Source organism: Pleurodeles waltl, chromosome 1_1, assembly GCF_031143425.1.
Source record: "Pleurodeles waltl isolate 20211129_DDA chromosome 1_1, aPleWal1.hap1.20221129, whole genome shotgun sequence".
NCBI lineage: Eukaryota > Metazoa > Chordata > Amphibia > Caudata > Salamandridae > Pleurodeles > Pleurodeles waltl.
Window position 1 is genome coordinate 85,124,755 of NC_090436.1, and position 21,714 is coordinate 85,146,468.

The following is a 21,714-nucleotide window of genomic DNA, read 5'->3' on the forward strand; positions in this document are numbered from 1 at the left end:
TATGTATTGACATGATTACTTTCCACTCACCCTTTTGTCTGGGATCTTTTTATTGAAGGCTTCCTCTATACCTTTATTAATTCTGGGAGCAGCTTGGGTCTAGACCTTATGAGCACACTGATTTTCCCCACCTCTTCACACATAAGGGATGTATTGCCCCCTAGGCATTCTTCTGATTTTGGCTTTTTGATGCTTCATTATTCTAATCACTGAAATATTTTCTAGCTTTCGCATCTAGAATTTTCAATTCTATTAAGGACAAGGAGGCGAGGATTATGCTTCTCTTTCTATGCTTTATTTTTCACCAGCCAATAACTTATTTAACTACACAACCCATGAACCTATGTGTAACACATGATCAACCATGGAAACAAGCCCTATAAAACCTAGAGAACAACAACACACTTTCTCTTTCTTTGTGAAATAGACACAGTTAATACACTGAATCCGGAAGTACCACAAGAAAACAGAACATTAGAGTCCAGAAGAAAAAACACTTTCTTGAACCAAGATGTAGGACCATCCCAATAACGATCTGGACGAAGTATGAATCTCAAGAAGAAGCCCCCAGAAGCACTTGAGGGTAGCAGATCACCTGTCCTCTTGACCTAAGAGCAAACAATGAAAAAAAGACTAGCCGTAAACACTGTTTTAAAGAATAAGATAAACAATTTCATAATACGTAACACCATTATATACAAGGTGGGAGAAAAGAACAAACCAGCAATTTATAGAAATATAAAACACAATGCAATCATTAGAATCGATGATAGTAAGTTACTGGGAGGGATAATCCTCACCTCCGTGTCCCTAATAGAATTGAAAATTCTAGACGCGAAAGCTAGAATTTTTTCGTTCTATGTCAGGGCCAGAGGCTCCCATTATGCTAGTTTAAAGTCGTGCCATAACAATTGAGGATATATCTAAAATAGGTTTATAATAAAATCTTTTAAACAGGGAAACAAAAGACCAATCTGTGGCAACTAATATATTGGCTTAAGGAGAACCTAAAGAAAAGGATTTTGACACCATAGCTCCTCTCGTCCTGTGAGCCCCAAATTTTGAAACATCAATACCCGCTTCTGACAGAAGCCAAAACCATTGCATCCTTCTGGCTAAAGTCGCTGAAGAAACTGGACGAAATGGTTTCTGGAGGGATTTTAAAAGTTGACCCAACATATCTGAATGAAATTCGGCTGTACTAACCTCATAGTCCTTCAAACATTGCACCACTCAAAGCTTGGTGTTATCCGGGAGTGTGGGATAAGATACCAACCTGGTATTACACTTTGTTCTTTGGGAGATAACAAAAGATACCCATTCAGGAGAAAAACGTCTCCCTGCCAAATCTAAAGCCTTGACGTCAGGTACTCATTTACAAGAGATAAGGCAGAGTAGCATGGTGAGTTTAGCAGATAACTGTTTCCTAGATAAATATTTATTGGAGGGCCAGGAATCTAAAAATCTAAGGACAACATCAGCATCCGAAATACTTGGGAAGGGGAGGAGTCAACATTCTTATGCCACAAACCAACTTACAAACAATGGGCAATTGTCCCACAGGTTTCCGTTAAAATAAAATAGATGTCCGGCTGAGATAGCTTACCGGAAATTGTTGATAGAACTATAAGCCATCCCAGATGCTGCTAGGGAAGAAAGAAAATTCAATATCATGGTGCAATCAGTGTTAAAGGGATCTGCACCCCATGAGTTGCACCAACTACACCAGCGCCTCCAAGCGGAGGAATATTGCTTGTGGGTACTAGGAGCCCAGGACTGATTAAGGAATTCCTGAGCTTACTTTTGCCTGAAAGGAGCCAAGCCAGTAGAGACAGTTGCTCGCTTGAATCCCCGCTGGGTCCAGGGGGAGATTCCAACACCAGGGCAAGAGACTGGGAGGGGCACACGCTAGTTTCAGAATGATGATCGTAAACCAGGGTTGAACTCTCCAAAACCGTAAGATCAACACCATCTCTGCTTCCTGTCTCCACAACTGAGTTAAAACCCTGGAAATCATCACGAAAGGAGGAAAGGCATAGGAAAGGAATGGACTCAAGTCCTGGAGGAAAGCATCAGTCGCCCTCACTCCTGGCTCCAGGCACCAGCTGAAATAGGTTGGAAGTTGAGTGTTCAATCAAGAAGCGAAAAGGTCAACATTGCAAGGACCCTATCTTCGCATGATGACTCTGAAGATCCATGGATGAAGTTTCTTATCACTGGCATCCTTCAAGTGACGTGAATGCCAATTCGCTACCAAATTCCGCTGACCCGCAGATATTCCGCCGTTACGGAGATGTGGTTCTGGAGACAAAAATGGCAAAAGTCCTTGGCAATTCCCGTCAGTAATTTGGATTGCGTCCCTCCCAGCTTGTTTACATAGTGAACTGCCAAAATATTGTCCATTTGGAGGAGAATGCAGCATTTTGCCGTGCCTTCAGTAAAGCTGCGAATTGCAAAGGAGCCCGCTTAGAGCTCCAGGCAATTGATATAAAGGGACAACTCTTTCCGGGACCAGCGACCCCGTGGAAATCTGACCGCAACGGGCACCCCAACTCCACAGACTGGCATCCGCCCCAATGACCAACTCCGGAGAGGAGGGAAATATGGCTCTGCCGTTCCATGCTTCCATATGACCTAGCCACCAAGAGATCTCCGTTCTCGCTGATTCTAAGAGGGGAATTAGGTAGGAATATGACAGGCCCTTGTTCAGATGCATGATCTTCAAACGTTAGAGGGACCTGTAATGTAGAGGTCCTGGGAAAATGGCCTGAATTGATGAGGCCAGAAGTCCCACCAGGCGAGCCAGTGATCTCAATGATATATTCTTTTTGGATAAGGCTAATCGCAACGCTCTTGATGTTCTTCACCTTCAAAGGAGGGAGAACTAATTGGGCTGATTGGGATTCCACTATGAATTGGAAATCGCACAGTTAATATTACTTAATTGACAAATCACACGTTGGTCCCATCCCACTAGGGTCTCCGTCGCCGTATCAACCGGTACATTAGACTCCCTTGCCTGATAGGCTAATACAAGAATTTTAGTCAAAGGACCTCCCATGTCCAGTAGCTTATCCTGGCAAGCTTTCCACGCTCTTTCAATCCCTTTCTTTGGGGCCCTTAGTATATTTCTTTAAGTAGGTTACTATAGGGGGATCTACTTCTGGAGTTTCTGCCACTGACTGGAAGGTTAGGACTGGGGCACTCCTAGTGTAAGTGCGTTCTTACTTCTCTATCAAAGTCCTGTCTGATATGAGATTTGACATAATCAAACACTTCAGAAGGGGGCACCCAAGCTGTAGACCTGGGGTGGATGATTTTCCCTGGCTCAAAAGTTAAAAGTTTTGGGGCCATATGTACGAACACATTTTCCCATTGACACAGAATGGGAAAAACCCTTTGGCTTTCGACTTACACTTGCGTGGACGCTGCGCATCTTCCTGCAAAGAGCTCTGTGAGGAAGTTGGTTCAGAGTCCTCTGCAAACGCTTCCGAACGGGGCTCTGATGGAATTCAGTAGGGGTGTTTGTTAGCTAAAGAGGCTGCAAGCTTCTCAAACTCCTCAGAATGGACTTCTTTAGTTGTTAGGGTCGCAGGAGCGACTTTGGACCCTTCTATCATGCCCCCGGAGGGGGGAATCCAGCCTGCAGTTGAGCAAACCTATAAAGGTGATGTTTCAAAGGAGTAATAGCCTAGGCTAAGGCTTCTTTAACAGTCTGGCGCACTCCTGCGTCCAGAGCTTGAACTAGATTTTGTTCAAACGAGCTTGACTGCCCATCATCATAGTAATAACTCTCATCACCTTCCTGGTATTCGCCATACATGATGGTATATGCAATACAGAATTATAGAAAATTAATAAATTTGCCAAGACCCCAAAAGGCTACCAACCAGGGTCAGAGAGCCCCAAAGGGGAGTTAAGGGTGATCCAGGCAGGACGCACAGTCAAAGAACCCCTAAATCAGGTCAGAAGTTAGTTCAGATGTGGAAGGAGGACCTGCCAAAGAGCTCTGGGCAAAGTCTCTGTATATTTTTACAACCCTGGCAGAACTCAGGGGGTCATTCCAACCTCGGCGGTAAAAGGCGCTTACCGCCAGACAGAAGACCGCCATAACACCGCTGCGGTCGCGGTAAACCGCCACGATTATTCTGACCCACAACAGGCAAACCGCCAAAATCCCGACATCCACAAAAGTCCGCCACACCAAAGGCCAGCGAGAAACTGGCGATAACCAAACCTCCACCGTCACGCCAACAGAAATACGCCCACACTATCACGACACACGAATCCACGCGGCGGTCTTTCAACCGCGGTATTTCATTGGCGGTACACACCGCCGCGCTCAAAATACACATACCTGTACAAAACACAACCACATTGGACAATTCAAAATACACACACCCGATACACATACACACACCACTCCCACACTCCCAATACAATATAAAACACACACCCACATCACCCACAAACCCCTACGATTGCAAGTGCGACAGAAGGCCAGAGAGAGACACCACCATCTACAAACTAGCAGCCACAGGCACACAGCACCATCACCCACACAACTCCCACGCACAAAACACCACACACCACTACATATCACCACACTCATCAACACACACACCACCCCACACATCACCCACACCACCCCATGGCACCACAAAGACATCCCAGGTTCTCAGATGATGAACTCAGGGTCATGGTGGGGGAAATAGTACGGGTAGAGCCACAGCTGTTCGGGACACAGGTGCAGCACACCACCATTGCCAGGAAGATGGAGCTATGGCAAAGAATAGTGGACAGGGTCAACGCAGTGGGACAACACCCAAGAAATCGGGACGACATCAGGAAGCGGTGGAACGACCTACGGGGGAAGGTGCGTTCCATGGTATCCAGGCACAACATTGCGGTGCAGAAGACTGGCGGCGGACCCCCACCTCCTCCCCCAGAATTTACAGCATGGGAGGAGCAAGTCTTGAACATCCTGCATCCTGAGGGCCTCGCAGGAGTATCTGGAGGAATGGACTCTGGTAAGTCTAACCATTAACTACTTCATCCCCCCCACCCCACCTGCATGCCAAATCATACCCCCACCCTCACCCCCACCCCCATCACACCTACTCCTTGCAAATGTCTCACCATCACAACCCACTCATCCCAAAACCTGGCCCTGCATCCGACCACAAACCATGGACACCCATCACCAAAGCATGCCCACTGCACATACCCATACACCCCCCCACAACAGCCCCCACAAAGGAAAGCCAGCCCTGGGGTACACGGACACCCACCCATTGCATACTATGGCACACACAGAAGCAATAATCATACTTTTGTACCCCTGCAGGACCCGAACGCCACGTCACCGCGCAGGAGGGTCCACAAATGTCCACTCCACCCCCAGAAGAGGCCCACAGTGAGGACAGCAGCTCTGTCGACCTGGATCTAGATGACCAGCCCGGTCCATCAGGGACCTCGGGACAGTCTGTGCCCCTCAGGCAGTCACAGGCCACAGCAGACCTTCCCCCCTCTGGGAACACCAGCACAGCACCCACCCAGCGGGCCCATACCTCTGTCCCCAGGACACGTCAATCAGCTGTGTGTCCACCACTACAGGGAACCCAGGCTAACCCACCACCCCAACAACAACAACAGGGACCTGGTGGCAGTGGTAGTGGGCACACGGTCCAGGGGACAGAGGCCCAGGGAAACAGGGGAACTGGGAGGGCTGCTGTGTGACAGGGGGGGGGGGGGGGACAGACCCAGGGAACCCACTCTCCACGAGGCCCTCACCTCCATCATGGGAGCCTACCACCACTCCCAGGAGACGATGGCGACGGTACTGGCCAGGTTTCAGGAGATCCAACTTCTGCAGGAGGAACAGTATATGGGGTTCAGGTAGGAACTAAGAAACATCTGTTCCGCAATGGGTACCATCGTAGTGGCCCTCAATCAGGTAGTGTAGGAAGTTGGCTCTGTATGTGCTATTTCAAAGTAAGGAATAGCATGCACAGAGTCCAAGGGTTCCCCTTAGAGGTAAGATAGTGGCAAAAAGAGATAATACTAATGCTCTATTTTGTGGTCGAGCAGTAGGCTTATCAAAGGAGTAGTGTTAAGCATTTGTTGTACATACACAAGCAATAAATGAGGAACACACACTCGGAGACAAATCCAGCCAATAGGTTTTGTTATAGAAAAATATATTTTCTTAGTTTATTTTAAGAACCACAGGTTCAAATTCTACATGTAATATCTCATTTGAAAGGTATTGCAGGTAAGTACTTTAAATAATTACAGTAGCATTTATACTTTTCACATAAAACACAAATAGCTGTTTTAAAAGTGGACACTGCAATTTTCACAGTTCCTGGGGGGAGGTAAAGTATTGTTATTTTTAACAGGTAAGTAAATCACTTACAGGTCTCAGTTTTGGGTCCAAGGTAGCCCACCGTTGGGGGTTCAGAGCAACCCCAAAGTTACCACACCAGCAGCTCAGGGCCGGTCAGGTGCAGAGGTCAAAGAGGTGCCCAAAACACATAGGCTTCAATGGAGAGAAGGGGGTGCCCCGGTTCCAGTCTGCCAGCAGGTAGGTACCCGCGTCTTCGGAGGGCAGACCAGGGGGGTTTTGTAGGGCACCGGGGGGGGGCACAAGTCCACACAGAAAGTACACCCTCAGCAGCGAGGGGGCGGCCGGGTGCAGTGTGCAAACAAGCGTCGGGTTCTCTGTAGATTTCAATGGGAGACCAAGGGGTCTCTTCAGCGGTGCAGGCAGGCAAGGGGGGGGGGGGATCCTCGGGGTAGCCACCACCTGGGCATGGGAGAGGGCCTCCTGGGGGTCACTCCTGCACAGAAGTTCCGCTCCTTCAGGTGCTGGGGGCTGCGGGTGCAGGGTCTTTTCCAGCCGTCGGGAAATGGAGTTCAGACAGTCGCGGTCAGGGGGAGCCTCGGGATTCCCTCTGCAGGCGTCGCTGTGGGGGCTCAGGGGGGACAACTTTGGTTACTCACAGTCTCGGAGTCGCCGGAGGGTCCTCCCTGAGGTGTTGGTTCTCCACCAGTCGAGTCGGGGTCGCCGGGTGCAGTGTTGCAAGTCTCACGCTTCTTGCGGGGAGTTGCAGGGGTCTTTAAATCTGCTCCTTGAAACAAAGTTGCTGTCTTTTTGGAGCAGTGCTGCTGTCCTCGGGAGTTTCTTGTCTTTCTTGAAGCAGGGCAGTCCTCTGAGGATTCAGGGGTCGCTGGTCCTTAGGAAAGCGTCGCTGGAGCAGGTTTTTTTGGAAGGCAGGAGACAGGCCGGTAGGTCTGGGGCCAAAGCAGTTGGTGTCCTCTGTTCTTCCTCTGCAGGGGTTTTTCAGCTCAGCAGTCCTCTTCTTCAGGTAAGTTGCGTGTTTAGGTCTGGGGGGTTAGTAGCCAATGGCTACTAGCCCTGAGGGTGAGTACACCCTCTTTGTGCCTCCTCCCAAGGGGAGGGGGGCACATCCCTAATCCTATTGGGGGAATCCTCCATCTGCAAGATGGAGGATTTCTAAAAGTTAGAGTCACTTCAGCTCAGGACACCTTAGGGGCTGTCCTGACTGGCCAGTGACTCCTCCTTGTTGTTCTCATTATTTCCTCCGGCCTTGCCGCCAAAAGTGGGGGCCGTGGCCGGAGGGGGCGGGCAACTCCACTAGCTGGAGTGTCCTGCAGTGCTGGAACAAAGGGGTGAGCCTTTGAGGCTCACCGCTAGGTGTTACAGCTCCTGCCTGGGGGGAGGTGTTAGCATCTCCACCCAGTGCAGGCTTTGTTACTGGCCTCAGAGTGACAAAGGCACTCTCCCCATGGGGCCAGCAACATGTCTCTAGTGTGGCAGGCTGCTGGAACCAGTCACCCTACACCGATAGTCGGGTAAAGTTTCAGGGGGCACCTCTAAGGTGCCCTCTGGGGTGTATTTTACAATAAAATGTACACTGGCATCAGTGTGCATTTATTGTGCTGAGAAGTTTGATACCAAACTTCCCAGTTTTCAGTGTAGCCATTATGGTGCTGTGGAGTTCGTGTTTGACAGGCTCCCAGACCATATCCTCTTATGGCTACCCTGCACTTAAAATGTCTAAGGTTTGGCTTAGACACTGTAGGGGCACAGTGCTCATGCACTGGTGCCCTCACCTATGGTATAGTGCACCCTGCCTTAGGGCTGTAAGGCCTGCTAGAGGGGTGACTTATCTATACTTGCATAGGTAGTGAGAGGCTGGCATGGCACCCTGAGGGGGGTGCCATGTCGACTTACTCATTTTGTTCTCACCAGCACACACAAGCTGGCAAGCAATGTGTATGTGCTGAGTGAGGGGTCTCCAGGGTGGCATAAGACATGCTGCAGCCCTTAGAGACCTTCCCTGGCATCAGGGCCCTTGGTACCAGAGGTACCAGTTACAAGGGACTTATCTGGATGCCAGGGTGTGCCAATTGTGGATACAAAAGTACAGGTTAGGGAAAGAACACTGGTGCTGGGGCCTGGTTAGCAGGCCTCAGCACACTTTCAATTCAAAACATAGCATCAGCAAAGGCAAAAAGTCAGGGGGTAACCATGCCAAGGAGGCATTTCCTTACAGGTAGTCACCACATTGCGGGACACTGTGGCACCACAAAGGGCCCCTGACACTAGCATGGACCAAGAAATGCCTACCACCTCCACCGGCGCTAGTGGACAGGAGGCCCCAACACAAGATCAACAGGCCACCAGAACCCCACCCCCTGCAGAAGGAGAACCACCCCGCAGGCGGGCCCTGAGATCCAGGAAGAAGACAGAGTAAGATGTCAAGACCCCCGCCAGAAAAGGATACTGCCCTGATTGTCATCCCACTGTCCCACATTGTCACCCTGTCCAACCTTAAACTGCCCCTGCTCCACTTCCCACAGGCATTTGGACAATGCACCTGTGATACTGATAGTCTGGACTCTGCCATGGACAATCCTCCACCATCACCCCTCACCGATTTGCAACCACCCATCCAATTTAGAGCACTTGAATACACACTTATTGCACATAAACAATCTGGAGTCTGGCTGTGATTTTAACAAATGTAATATACATGACCGAACAAAAATGTACATTCGCATTGTGATGCCAACAAACCGCTGTCACACAGCTGTAGTCCATGGGGAAACAATTCAGATGTCACGCAGTGGGGCCCACATCTCTGAAAACGGAAGGGAAAGTCAGAACACAGTTACCATACACTGGGGGGAAAAAGTTAGACAGTAGAGAGGTAGGAGTGTTGAAGTATATGTAAAATGACGGGTTGGACTCTTACCTGTAGGTCACTGAAAATACTGCTGTATTACGGTGTTCCTGTTCTCTGCGTCGTCCTCTTCGCCTTCCTCCTCTTCACTCTCCACAGGCTCCACAGCTGCTACAACACCACCATCTGGACCATCCTCCTGCAGAAAAGGCACCTGGCGTCGCAAAGCCAGGTTGTGAAGCATACAGCAGGCCACGATGATCTGGCACACCTTCTTTGGTGAGTACATTAGAGATCCACCTGTCATATGGAGGCACCTGAACCTGGCCTTCAGGAGGCCAAAGGTTCGCTTGATCACCCTCCTAGTTCTCCCATGGGCCTCATTGTACCGTTCCTCTGCCCTGGTCCTGGGATTCCTCACTGGGGTCAATAGCCAGGAAAGGTTGGGGTAACCAGAGTCCCCTAATAGCCACACCCGGTGCCTCTGGAGTTGACCCATCACGTAAGGGATGCTGCTATTCCGCAGGATGTAGGCGTCATGCACAGAGCCAGGGAACTTGGCATTCACATGGGAGATGTACTGGTCTGCCAAACAGACCACCTGGATATTCATGGAATAATAACTCTTCCTGTTCCTGTACACCTGTTGACTCCTGCTGGGGGGGACCAAAGCAACATGTGTCCCATCAATGGCACCTATGATGTTGGGGATATGTCCAAGGGCATAGAAGTCACCCTTCACGGTAGGCAAATCCCCCACCTCAGGGAAAACAATGTAGCTCCGCATGTGTTTCAGCAGGGCAGACAACACTCTGGACAACACCTTGGAAAACATGGGCTGGGACATCCCTGATGCTATGGCCACTGTTGTTTGAAATGACCCACTTGCAAGGAAATGGAGTACTGACAGCACCTGCACCAGAGGGGGGATCCCTGTGGGTTGGCGGATGGGTGACATCAGGTCGGGCTCCAACTGGGCACACAGTTCCTGTATAGTGGCTCGGTCAAGCCTGTAAGTCAGTATGACATTTCGTTCCTCCATTGTCGACAGGTCCACCAGCGGTCTGTACACAGGAAGATTCCTCCATCTCCTCGCATGACCCAGCGGACGGTGCCTAGGAAGGACAACATGGAGCACAGAGTCAAGCAACCCACAGGTACGTTCCCACAGCTTGCACAGAACACGATACTCAATGCATTGAAAGGCTTGTATGAGTGTGGATGCAAGGCCTAGGTATGTGTGATGCAGTAGAAATTAAGCCATGTGGGCCCTTGAAATGGCGGCTGCCTGACCTGTGAAGTGCGACAATGGGATGTGAGGTCAATGCGCTGGCGTGGCACACCGTGGCGGTAGGCGGTCGAAGACCGCAGCGCAAAGCCGCATTGGTTAACATTGAACCCTATGGGTTTCAGGAGCCAACGACGATGTGCGCCGGCGGTCGAGGTACGCACCGCCGCGGTACGCACCGCCGCGGGCGTAACCGCCATTTTATATCTACTTAATCACTCGATACCTGATCATCCACAGGAGAGGACCTGCAAGTGCTGCTGTGACCTCGGTCTGGAAGAGATAATGGCTGCTGCAACTGGGGAAAGGGCCCCTGCCTTCACTTCTGAAGAACTGGAGAAACTCGTGGATGGGGTCCTCCCCCAGTATGCGCTACTCTACGGTCCTCCAGACCAACAGGTAAGTACACTGGGAGCATGCTTTGTGGCCAATGCCTGTGTGGAGTGTGGTGGATGAAAGATGGTGGGGAGGGGAGCGATTGAGGCATGCGTCAAACGACAGATGAGAGCATGTGCCACTTGGCAAGGGTGGGGATTGGGGGCCACTCACATCGAGCATGCAGAAGCTGATGATTTGTTTCTCCCCTTGTACATGTCACATAGGTCAGCGCCCATCAGAAAATCGACATTTGGCGTGCCATCGCCAAGGAGGTCCGGACCCTGGGGGTCCACAACAGACGGGGCACCCACTGCCGCAAGAGGTGGGAGGACATCCGACGCTGGAGCAGGAAGACGGCGGAGGCTCAGTTGGGGATGGCCTCCCAACGTAGGAGGGGTGCCAGTCGTACTTTGACCCCCCTAATGTCCCGGATCCTGACGGTGGCCTACCCAGATTTGGATGGGCGCGTGAGGACATCACAGCAGACACAAGGGGGTGAGTACAAGCACATTCGGCTATCTTTGCGCGCAGTGGAGGTGTCTGGGTGGGGCAGGAGGGCTGTGGGTATCCCTAGGCCAGGGCGATTTCTGTAGGCTAGGCCCCTCCGTAAGGCATGGCCCTGTGCCCCCACCTGTAGGAGGCTGGACTGGCTTGTAGTGAGTACCAAGGGGTACTTACACCTTGCACCAGGCCCAGGTATCCCTTATTAGTGTATAGGGTGTCTAGCAGCTTAGGCTGATAGATAATGGTAGCTTAGCAGAGCAGCTTAGGCTGAACTAGGAGACGTGTGAAGCTACCACAGTACCACAAGTGTCACTTGCACAATATCATAAGAAAACACAATACACAGTTATACTAAAAATAAAGGTACTTTATTTTTATGACAATATGCCAAAGTATCTCAGAGTGTACCCTCAGAGTGAGGATAGCAAATATACACAAGTTATATGTACACAGTACTAAAAATATGCAGTATAGTCTTAGAAAACAGTGCAAACAATGTATAGTTACAATAGGATGCAATGGAGACACATAGGGATAGGGGCAACACAAACCATATACTCCAAAAGTGGAATGCGAACCACGAATGGACCCCAAACCTATGTGACCTTGTAGAGGGTCGCTGGGACTATTAGAAAATAGTGAGGGTTAGAAAAATAGCCCACCCCAAGACCCTGAAAAGTGAGTGCAAAGTGCACTAAAGTTCCCCCAAAGACAAAGAAGTCGTGATAGAGGAATAATTCAGGAAAGACACAAACCAACAATGCAACAACGGTGGATTTCCAATCTAGGGTACCTGTGGAACAAGGGGACCAAGTCCAAAAGTCACAAGCAAGTCGGAGGTTTCTGCAGGAACGAAAAGGGCTAGAGACTTCCCCTTTGGTGGACGGATCCCTCTCGCCTTGGAGAGTCGTGCAGAAGTGTTTTCCCGCCGAAAAAACGCTAACAAGCCTTGCTAGCTGCATATCGTGCGGTTAGCGTTTTTGGGTGCTGCTATGGCCCAGCATGTCGCAAATTGCGTCAGGAGAGAGAGGGGACGTCGAGCAAGACAAGGAGCCCTCTCAGCAGCAGGTAGCACCCGGAGAAGTGCCAGAAACAGGCACTACGAGGATGCGTGAAACGGTGCTCACCCGAAGTTACACAAAGGAGTCCCACGTCGCCGGAGACAAACTTAGAAAGTCGTGCAATGCAGGTTAGAGTGCCGTGGACCCAGGCTTGGCTGTGCACAAAGGATTTCCGCCGGAAGTGCACAGGAGCCGGAGTAGTTGCAAAAGACGCGGTTTCCAACAATGCAGTCTGGCGTGGGGAGGCAAGGACTTACCTCCATCAAACTTGGACTGAAGAGTCACTGGACTGTGGGAGTCACTTGGACAGAGTTGCTGGATTCAAGGGACCTCGCTCGTCGTGCTGAGAGGAGACCCAAGGGACCGGTAATGCAGCTTTTTGGTGCCTGCGGTTGCAGGGGGAAGATTCCGTCGACCCACGGGAGATTTCTTCGGAGCTTCTAGTGCAGAGAGGAGGCAGACTACCCCCACAGCATGCACCACCAGGAAAACAGTCGAGAAGGCGGCAGGATCAGCGTTACAGAGTTGCAGTAGTCGTCTTTGCTACTATGTTGCAGTTTTGCAGGCTTCCAGCGCGGTCAGCAGTCGATTCCTTGGCAGAAGGTGAAGAGAGAGATGCAGAGGAACTCTGATGAGCTCTTGCATTCGTTATCTAAAGTTTCCCCAGAGACAGAGACCCTAAATAGCCAGAAAAGAGGGTTTGGCTACCTAGGAGAGAGGATAGGCTACTAACACCTGAAGGAGCCTATCAGAAGGAGTGTCTGACGTCACCTGGTGGCACTGGCCACTCAGAGCAGTCCAGTGTGCCAGCAGCACCTCTGTTTCCAAGATGGCAGAGGTCTGGAGCACACTGGAGGAGCTCTGGACACCTCCCAGGGGAGGTGCAGGTCAGGGGAGTGGTCACTCCCCTTTCCTTTGTCCAGTTTCGCGTCAGAGCGGGGCTAAGGGGTCCCTGAACCGGTGTAGACTGGCTTATGCAGAATTGGGCACATCTGTGCCCAAGAAAGCATTTCCAGAGGCTGGGGGAGGCTACTCCTCCCCTGCCTTCACACCATTTTCCAAAGGGAGAGGGTGTAACACCCTCTCTCAGAGGAAGTCCTTTGTTCTGCCATCCTGGGACAAGCCTGGCTTGACCCCAGGAGGGCAGAAACCTGTCTGAGGGGTTGGCAGCAGCATCAGCTGCAGTGAACCCCAGGAAAGGCAGTTTGGCAGTACCAGGGTCTGTGCTACAGACCACTGGGATAATGGGATTGTGCCAACTATGCCAGGGTGGCATAGAGGGGGCAATTCCATGATCATAGACATGTTAAATGGCCATATTCGGAGTTACCATTGTGAAGTTACATATAGGTAGTGACCTATATGTAGTGCACGCGTGTAATGGTGTCCCCGCACTCACAAAGTCCGGGGATTGGCCCTGAACAATGTGGGGGCACCTTGGCTAGTGCCAGGGTGCCCTCACACTAAGTAACTTTGCACCTAACCTTTACCAGGTAAAGGTTAGACATATAGGTGACTTATAAGTTACTTAAGTGCAGTGTAAAATGGCTGTGAAATAACGTGGACGTTATTTCACTCAGGCTGCAGTGGCAGGCCTGTGTAAGAATTGTCAGAGCTCCCTATGGGTGGCAAAAGAAATGCTGCAGCCCATAGGGATCTCCTGGAACCCCAATACCCTGGGTACCTCAGTACCATATACTAGGGAATTATAAGGGTGTTCCAGTAAGCCAATGTAAATTGGTAAAATTGGTCACTAGCCTGTTAGTGACAATTTGAAAGAAATGAGAGAGCATAACCACTGAGGTTCTGGTTAGCAGAGCCTCAGTGAGACAGTTAGGCACCACACAGGGAACACATACATATAGGCCACAAACTTATGAGCACTGGGGTCCTGACTAGCAGGGTCCCAGTGACACATAACATACATACTGAAAACATAGGGTTTTCACTATGAGCACTGGGCCCTGGCTAGCAGGATCCCAGTGAGACAGTGAAAACACCCTGACATACACTCACAAACAGGCCAAAAGTGGGGGTAACAAGGCTAGAAAGAGGCTACTTTCTCACACCACCCCCCACCTCTGTAGGTTGCCTAGTACAGCTAATCATGGCCCTATGTCACCTATGTGTGGAGTTGTCGTCCATAGGCTTGTAGGCCATGTCCCACTGATTGAGTAGTATAGCCGAAGTGCGCGGCGTAGTGCAGGGGGCTTCTGTGTCTGTCCTCTCCGCCAACGGTGTCGCCAATGCATGCACTCAACATGTCTTTATTTCTCCCCCCCCCTTTTTTGTGGTCTTCCTGTTCATTTGTGCATTAGCATCATCAGGCGGAGTAGAAGTGGCATCGGAGCACGAGGGAGCTGCATCCCACATGGCCCTGGAGGGCCATGCAACGGACTCAGAGTACACCAGTGGGACGGAGGGCGAGGGGAGCTCCACAGCGGGGACACGTGGTGACACCAGCGACACACTCGTCCTCGGAAGGGAGCTCCCTTGTGGTGGCGGCAACATCCGTGCCCACCGCTACAACAGGTACAGCCGCCACCCAACGCACCAGCACCGCCCTCCCAGCAGCACCTCAGCGTTCGCCCCGTGCCCGCTCACCCAGGAAGGTGGGCATCTCCTTCGCCCCAGGCACCTCAGGCCCTGCCCCAGTCACCCCTGCTGCCCTCAGTGAGGAGGTCATTGACCTCCTCAGGACGCTCATTGTTGGGCAGTCTACCCTTTTGAATGCCATCCAGGGTGTAGAAAGGGAGGTGCACCGGAGTAATGCATACCTGGAGGGCATTCATTCGGTCAGGCTGCCCATCAGCGATCGTTCAACGCTCTTGCCTCAGCACTGACGGCAGCCATTGTCCCCGGTCTGTAACCTCCCCCCTCCAACTTCCTCCACCCAGACCCAGACCCCTGTTCCTCTGTCTATCCCACACACACCATCAGACCAGCCTGCACACACCTCAACACCCAAGGGAAGCTCATCCAGATATAAGCACCACACATCACACAAGCATTCACCCAAACAACATCCACATGCAGACATACCAACAGCCACTGCCTCCTCGGTGTCCCCCTCCTCCTCGTCTCCCTCCTCCCTCCCTGTGACGTCTCCACTCACACTTGCATGCACAACATCATCAGCCACTACGTCCATCACCAGCACACCCACCAGAACACTCCGCACACGTGCAGTCACCACCCCCACTACCATTTACACGTCCCCTGTGTCCTCTCCCAGTGTGTCTGTCACCCCCTCTTCCAAACCACACAAATGCAGGCAGCCACCCACCAAACAGCCATCCACCTCACGACAGCCTCCAGCACCTGCACCCAAAGACACCAGACTTCACACTCCTACAACCACATCCTCTTCCTCCACTCCCGTACCCACTACACCTACCCGTCCCTCTCTTTCTAAATTGCTTTTCCTTTCCAAACTTGACCTCTTTCCAACAACTCACCCACCCCGTCCATCTCATAAGACTGCAATCAGCACCTCAGCCACCACTAAAACAGGACCTACAAGGACAGTAGTCCAAGGAATTTGGAGTCCCCCACCTTCAAGGCCAGCTAGTTCCTCTAGAAGCACAGACACGGCCAGCCCACCCCCTGAAAAAAAAGCAAAGAAAGCCAGTGCCCGGCGTGAGAGGCCAAGGACAGCAGGCTCCAAAATCCCTACCCTGGCTCCGTCAGGAAGTGGGGTGCCACCTGGCACACCGCCAAAGGGAGGAAAGGGCCACAGACGAGCAGGGAAGGGTGGGAAGGGCAGCACGCCTGACAAGTCCGGCAGCAGGCCAGCTGCCCAGGAGGGCCCCACCAACCCCATTCCAGGTGTGCAGGAGGACACCCACAGGCCTGGTACGGCAGCACAGGAGGGCCCAACAAGCGACAAGACAGATGAGCAGGAAGGGCCCGGCAGCCACATGTCAGGTGGCGAGTGAAATCCATGGCATGGCCGGATCTGCTGACCTGGACACTCATTTCAAGAACCGCTGAACAGGGCCCTTCAAGTCAAGAACCGCTGAACAGGGCCCTCCAAGTCAAGCACCGCTGAACAGGGCCCTTCAAGTCAAGCACCGCTGAACAGGGCCCTTCAAGTCAAGCACCGCTGAACAGGGCCCTTCAAGTCAAGCACCGCTGAACAGGGCCCTTCAAGTCAAGCACCGCTGAACAGGGCACCGCCGTCTCAAGAACCGCTGAACAGGGCACCGCCGTCTCAAGAACCGCTGAACAGGGCCCTCCAAGTCAAGAACCGCTGAACAGGGCACCGCCGTCTCAAGCACCGCTCCGCTGGGCACCGCCGTCTCAAGCACCGCTCCGCTGGGCACCGCCGTCTCAAGCACCGCTGGCCCATTGGCAGAAGGGGCAGGCCCGTATCTGTGTCGGGCAGGGCTGCACGAAGCACTCCCCAGGATGGCACAGTGGGCACCCACCCACTGTAGAGACTTGAGAGACTGTGGCTTTGCACTCCCCAGGATGGCACAGTGGGCACCCACCCACTGTAGAGACTTGAGAGACTGTGGCTTTGCACTCCCCAGGATTGAACAGTGGCCATGGAGGCCCCTCGTGGATCTGGCGTTGTGTACTCCTGTGGCTGAGGTGCCCCCCCTTTCCCTTCCCCCTGAGGTGCCTGTAGTTTTCATATCTGATGCCCCTGCAGTGTTCTCTCCGTTGGAGTCAGGTATCCTGTGTGGGCTTTGCCCATGTGTTTTGGCCCAGTGGCCTACGAACAATGGCTGATACACAATTCGAACAGGACATTTTATATATGTATATAGTTATAGATGTTTGATATATTTTTTTACTCAGCCGTATAATATATTTCAAATTTCCTGATCATTATATTGGTATTTGCATTCTTCCGGGGGTTTGGGGAGTCACTCTGAGTTGTTGCTATGCATTGATGTGTGTGTTGTAGTGGGTGGGGGTGGGTGTATCGCGTATGTGTGTGCCCGTAATCTTTTCTCCTCCCCCCTCCCCTGTGTTGTAGGTGCAGTACTCACTGTTGTCTTCTGCGCCGGCGTTCGTGCTCCTGGTAGAAGAGCAGGAATACAATCGCTGGCAGTATGTGGAGTTCGGGTTCCATGCTGTCCAGATTCCTCGTGGGGTGTGTAGAGTAGGGTGACCACCTGGCACTGAGGCAAATTCTGGACAGGACTGTAAAAAATTCAGGACAAAGGGTCAAAATTCAGGACAAAAATTCAGGACAAAGGGTCAAAATTCAGGACAGAAATTCAAGAACAAACATCAGTTTTACAGACACACGCAAGAGAGGCCATGCCTCACTATGTTGTCAGTGCATTTATTTACTCTTTTTTAACATAGCACTATTTATTCACTGTGGACCTTTTGTGATTGCCTCCTGGTGTGCTACATTCAGGCGTCACATTACGTCCTTGTTCAGTAGTAAATTAATGCTCTTCACAGCAAGGCCATCACCCCTACCCAAATCTACCCGATCTTTCCTGAAGAGAAAGTAACAGCAACATTTTGATTATGTTTCTGAACATTTCAAAACCCCTGGCAAACAGTTTGGGAAAAATTAAGGTAATTAACCTTATGCTAGTTTAAACAAATTGAACAAAAACATCTGGCTTACCCCAACCGCCCATGGACTTTCAACCTAATTGTTTTTAAAGAGGCAGGGCAGATGGTGTGGGTGACAGTCTCACACCTAATGACAGGATGTGATGTACCCATAACTTGTCTGTAGTCTCACTGCACTAGAGTGTATGTTTGGGACTCTACATTTATCTCAGAAATGGGAGCCCGGACTACCAATCAAAGATAATAAAAGAATAGGATGAAATCGAGATCAAATGGGAGTTCCACTGCAAGTAATTCAAAATGTTGTTGTTAACAACTGGATAAATAAAGAAGAGAAGAACAAGGTGGGACAATTCCTAAAATCAGACAAGATGGGTCCACCAAGACTATTTGAAGGTATTGGGTACCTGGGGAGTTGTCTCTGCACACAGGAGCGAAACAGAAGGGGCACTGTCAAGTGGTTGAACAATCAACACCCCTCCACCTTGGCAAACTCTTCTGGTGCAATGGTCCGCTGTTCATGCTTGTGGAGGGTGAACAGGGGCCAGACCCCTTGCAAGGTTGTGCAAGGCAATTTCCCGCTTAGTCCATGTCTTTATATGGTTTTGAAATTGAGCAAAAGCCAAACTAGAGATCTGGGTTATCCCTAAGTGTCAAGTACACATAGAATCTTCAAAATATTTGGGATGTAAATTGCACAAACAAAATTTGCATATTTTAAAATGTAATTAGTGTTTCTTTAACATATGGCACTGTTTTCGCCTTCATACACAATTAGATCTCAGATTGCACTGGGAACCAGTTACCTTTTGATACCTACTGATTAATATCTACCATTCTTACACTGATTTCCAGGATGAAAATCTCGGCAGAGCGAACGGTCCCTCCAAGCCCAGTTTGCTTTTTGGTCTTCTGCTTTCTGTAGAGGCCATGTGGCACTAGCGAAGATGGTGTTCTACCCCAATGATAGTATTATTTTGCAAACCTTCCCCTGCTCGTCCTTCATTCCTTCTTCAGACAGGCCACACATCTGATTTGGTCGCTGCGGCGCCATCGGGAGCTCTTTCCACTCTAAAGCTAACTGTGACTGCGGATGGATTAGATCTTCTGGATGCTTTTATTCAGCTGCAGATGTCCAATGGATGGCTCACTGGCTTTCTGCCCACCTCCCTGCATGAGATGGGGTTTACCAGTAAGGACTTTTAAGGAAGGCCTAATGCACTGCTTATGGTTTCCTACTGAGCATTCTATGGATCACCATCCGGGGTTATCATGCATGGCTTTCTATTGCCTTGCCAGAACCTGTAAACTCACTGACACTAAGAAACCCTATGCTCCTGCACTACCTATGCTAAGCCTTCCCACTCGCAAAGGATGGCGGTGTTCATAGCAACTCCATCAGTGGCATGTTGCAGGTGTCTTAAAATTGGGGACTTTGTTCTTGAACAGTGAGCTATTAAATTTCCAAACCCTTGTGTCAGACTACCATCTTCACCCTGGTCAACTCCTTACTTACAACCACCTTAAATAATCATTAAATGCCCTATTTCATGTCTGCTACCTAGCACTAACCCTACAAGAGGTGTGCCAGAAGCTCTGTACCATAGGAAATGGTGGCAAACTGATAGAATGGATGTACAGACCTATCCTGCAACATGGAAACCACTCCAGGTCTTCTTGTCATACTGTCTGGGTGATTCATGTACCAAACCTCAGCAAGATATGGACTAAGATACTGGACTTTCCCCACAAAGTATCCCACAGTTGTCACTTCAAGTAATTTCATAGTGCTTCCTTGTGAATGTATTCTGCCCATTGATTGCCATTGGCCTTGTGGTTTGTAACTTACAATTTGTTGCTTTCAATTTGCTGGCTTTATTTGTTTTAGGCTATGCAGCTTGAATTCGTCCCTTCCCTTGCCAAAACCTTATTTACAGTATCCTGCCGAGTGCTCCCTTTCTGTAAACAGGCCTGTAAATCTTGTTCTTTACTTATCATATTTGCTGTGCATTCAAAGAACAAAGTCAAATGTCAGGCTCTGTCTTCGGTGGGAACTTAGTGTTTAATTTCCTTTCTCTGACTTCAGAGTGAGAGGATTTATGTGACAATCTTGCTAGATACTGGGGTTAGGAAAGAGTTTTTTCTATCACATGACAACATTTAAATAGACTTCAGAATATATCAGAATTAGAAGTACAAATCAAGCACATTTTTGTTAATTCTGAACTGTGCTGGAAACAAATACCTTTACATTATTAAAACAAATCATTGCATTAGGTGATGCAATTTCCACACATCATCGTCTGTACACAATATAGTTTGATTTGAAAAACTGTATATCTGTGCAAATGTAATGGTCATTTCAATCAAAAATATGTTGTCTGTAATGGCAGTGTGTTACCACACCATGCATGCTCCACTCCACTCTGCTCTGCTCTGCACCACTCCACACCACTGCACCCTACTCTGTGTCACTCCACTTTACGCCACTCCATGCCACTGCACTCTTCTCCATTCGGAACCACTCCACATTATGCCACTGCTCTCTATGCTACTTCACATTATGCCTCTCTACTCTACTCTGTACTACTCTAAGCCACTGTACTTTACGCCTCTCTACACCACTGCGCTCTGCTCGTCTGCACGCCATACCACTCCAGTCTAGGCAACACCAATCTAGTCCGCAGAACTCCACTCTCTGCCACTCTGCAACGCTGCACTATACGCCACTGCACTCTAAGCTAATACACTCTATGCTAATGCACTTTACTCTGTAACACTCAACTCTATGCCCCTGCACTCTACATCAATACACTGTACATCATTCTAATCTACTCTGCACCTCTGCACTCTATGCCACGGCACTCTACACTACTTTACTCTATGCCATCGCACTCTATGCCACTTTATGCAACTCCACTATAACCTGCACTTCTCCACTCTAAGCCACCTCACTCTACTGTGAAATAATCTACTTTATGCCACGGCACTCTGTGCCACTGCATTCTATGCAACTGCACTGTACCCTGCACCTCTCCACTCTATGCAACTGCACTCTACTCTGAAACAATCTATTCTACGCCACTGTACTCTATACCACTCTGACCACTGCACTCTAGTTCAATGCACTCTACACCACTGCAAGCTGACACTCTGCAACACTGCTCTGGCCGCCACTATACTCTACACCAATCTGCTCTGTACTACTGCATTTTGCACCAATATACTCTATTCCACTGCATTCTATGCCACTCTACCCTGCCCAATGCCACTCTATGCAACTGCACTCTACACCAGTGCACTCTAAACAACTGCACTGCCCTTTACTGTGCACCACTGTTCTCTGTACCACTCTACACCACTGCACTGACACTCTACACCACTCTACTCTATGCCACTGCACTCTAGGCACTATACTTTACTCTACACCACTCTACAATACTCCACTCTGCACCACTCTACACCACTACACTCTATGCCACATGAGTCTACTCTGCACTCTATGACACTGCACCACTCTGCATTACTGCACTCTCTGCTACTCTATTGTATGCCACCCTACGCCACTGCACTCTATGTAACTCTACCCCATGCCACTCTATGCCTCTGCACTCTGCGCCAATGCACTCTAAACAACTGCACTGTACGCCACTGTCCTCTACTCTGTACTACTGCATTCTATGCCACTGCACTCTGTATCACTCCACTCTACAGCACTTTGCCCTAC

The 21,714-nt window shown here is 50.1% G+C and overlaps 1 protein-coding gene across 1 annotated transcript in view; it reads right to left on the bottom strand.

The window, feature by feature from the left end:
- Positions 1-485: 485 nt before the first annotated feature.
- The window catches only part of LOC138268110 (putative nuclease HARBI1), a 28,786-nt gene continuing 7,557 nt past the window's right edge, over positions 486-21,714 (bottom strand). Inside the window, exons 2-4 of the mRNA XM_069217534.1 lie at positions 17,444-17,597; positions 9,285-10,327; positions 486-608 (exon numbers count right to left, since the gene is read on the bottom strand). Coding sequence (XP_069073635.1) covers positions 9,292-10,327; positions 17,444-17,526 — 1,119 coding nt within the window. The 5' untranslated portion in view covers positions 17,527-17,597 and the 3' untranslated portion in view covers positions 486-608; positions 9,285-9,291. The remainder of the gene's footprint in view (positions 609-9,284; positions 10,328-17,443; positions 17,598-21,714) is intronic.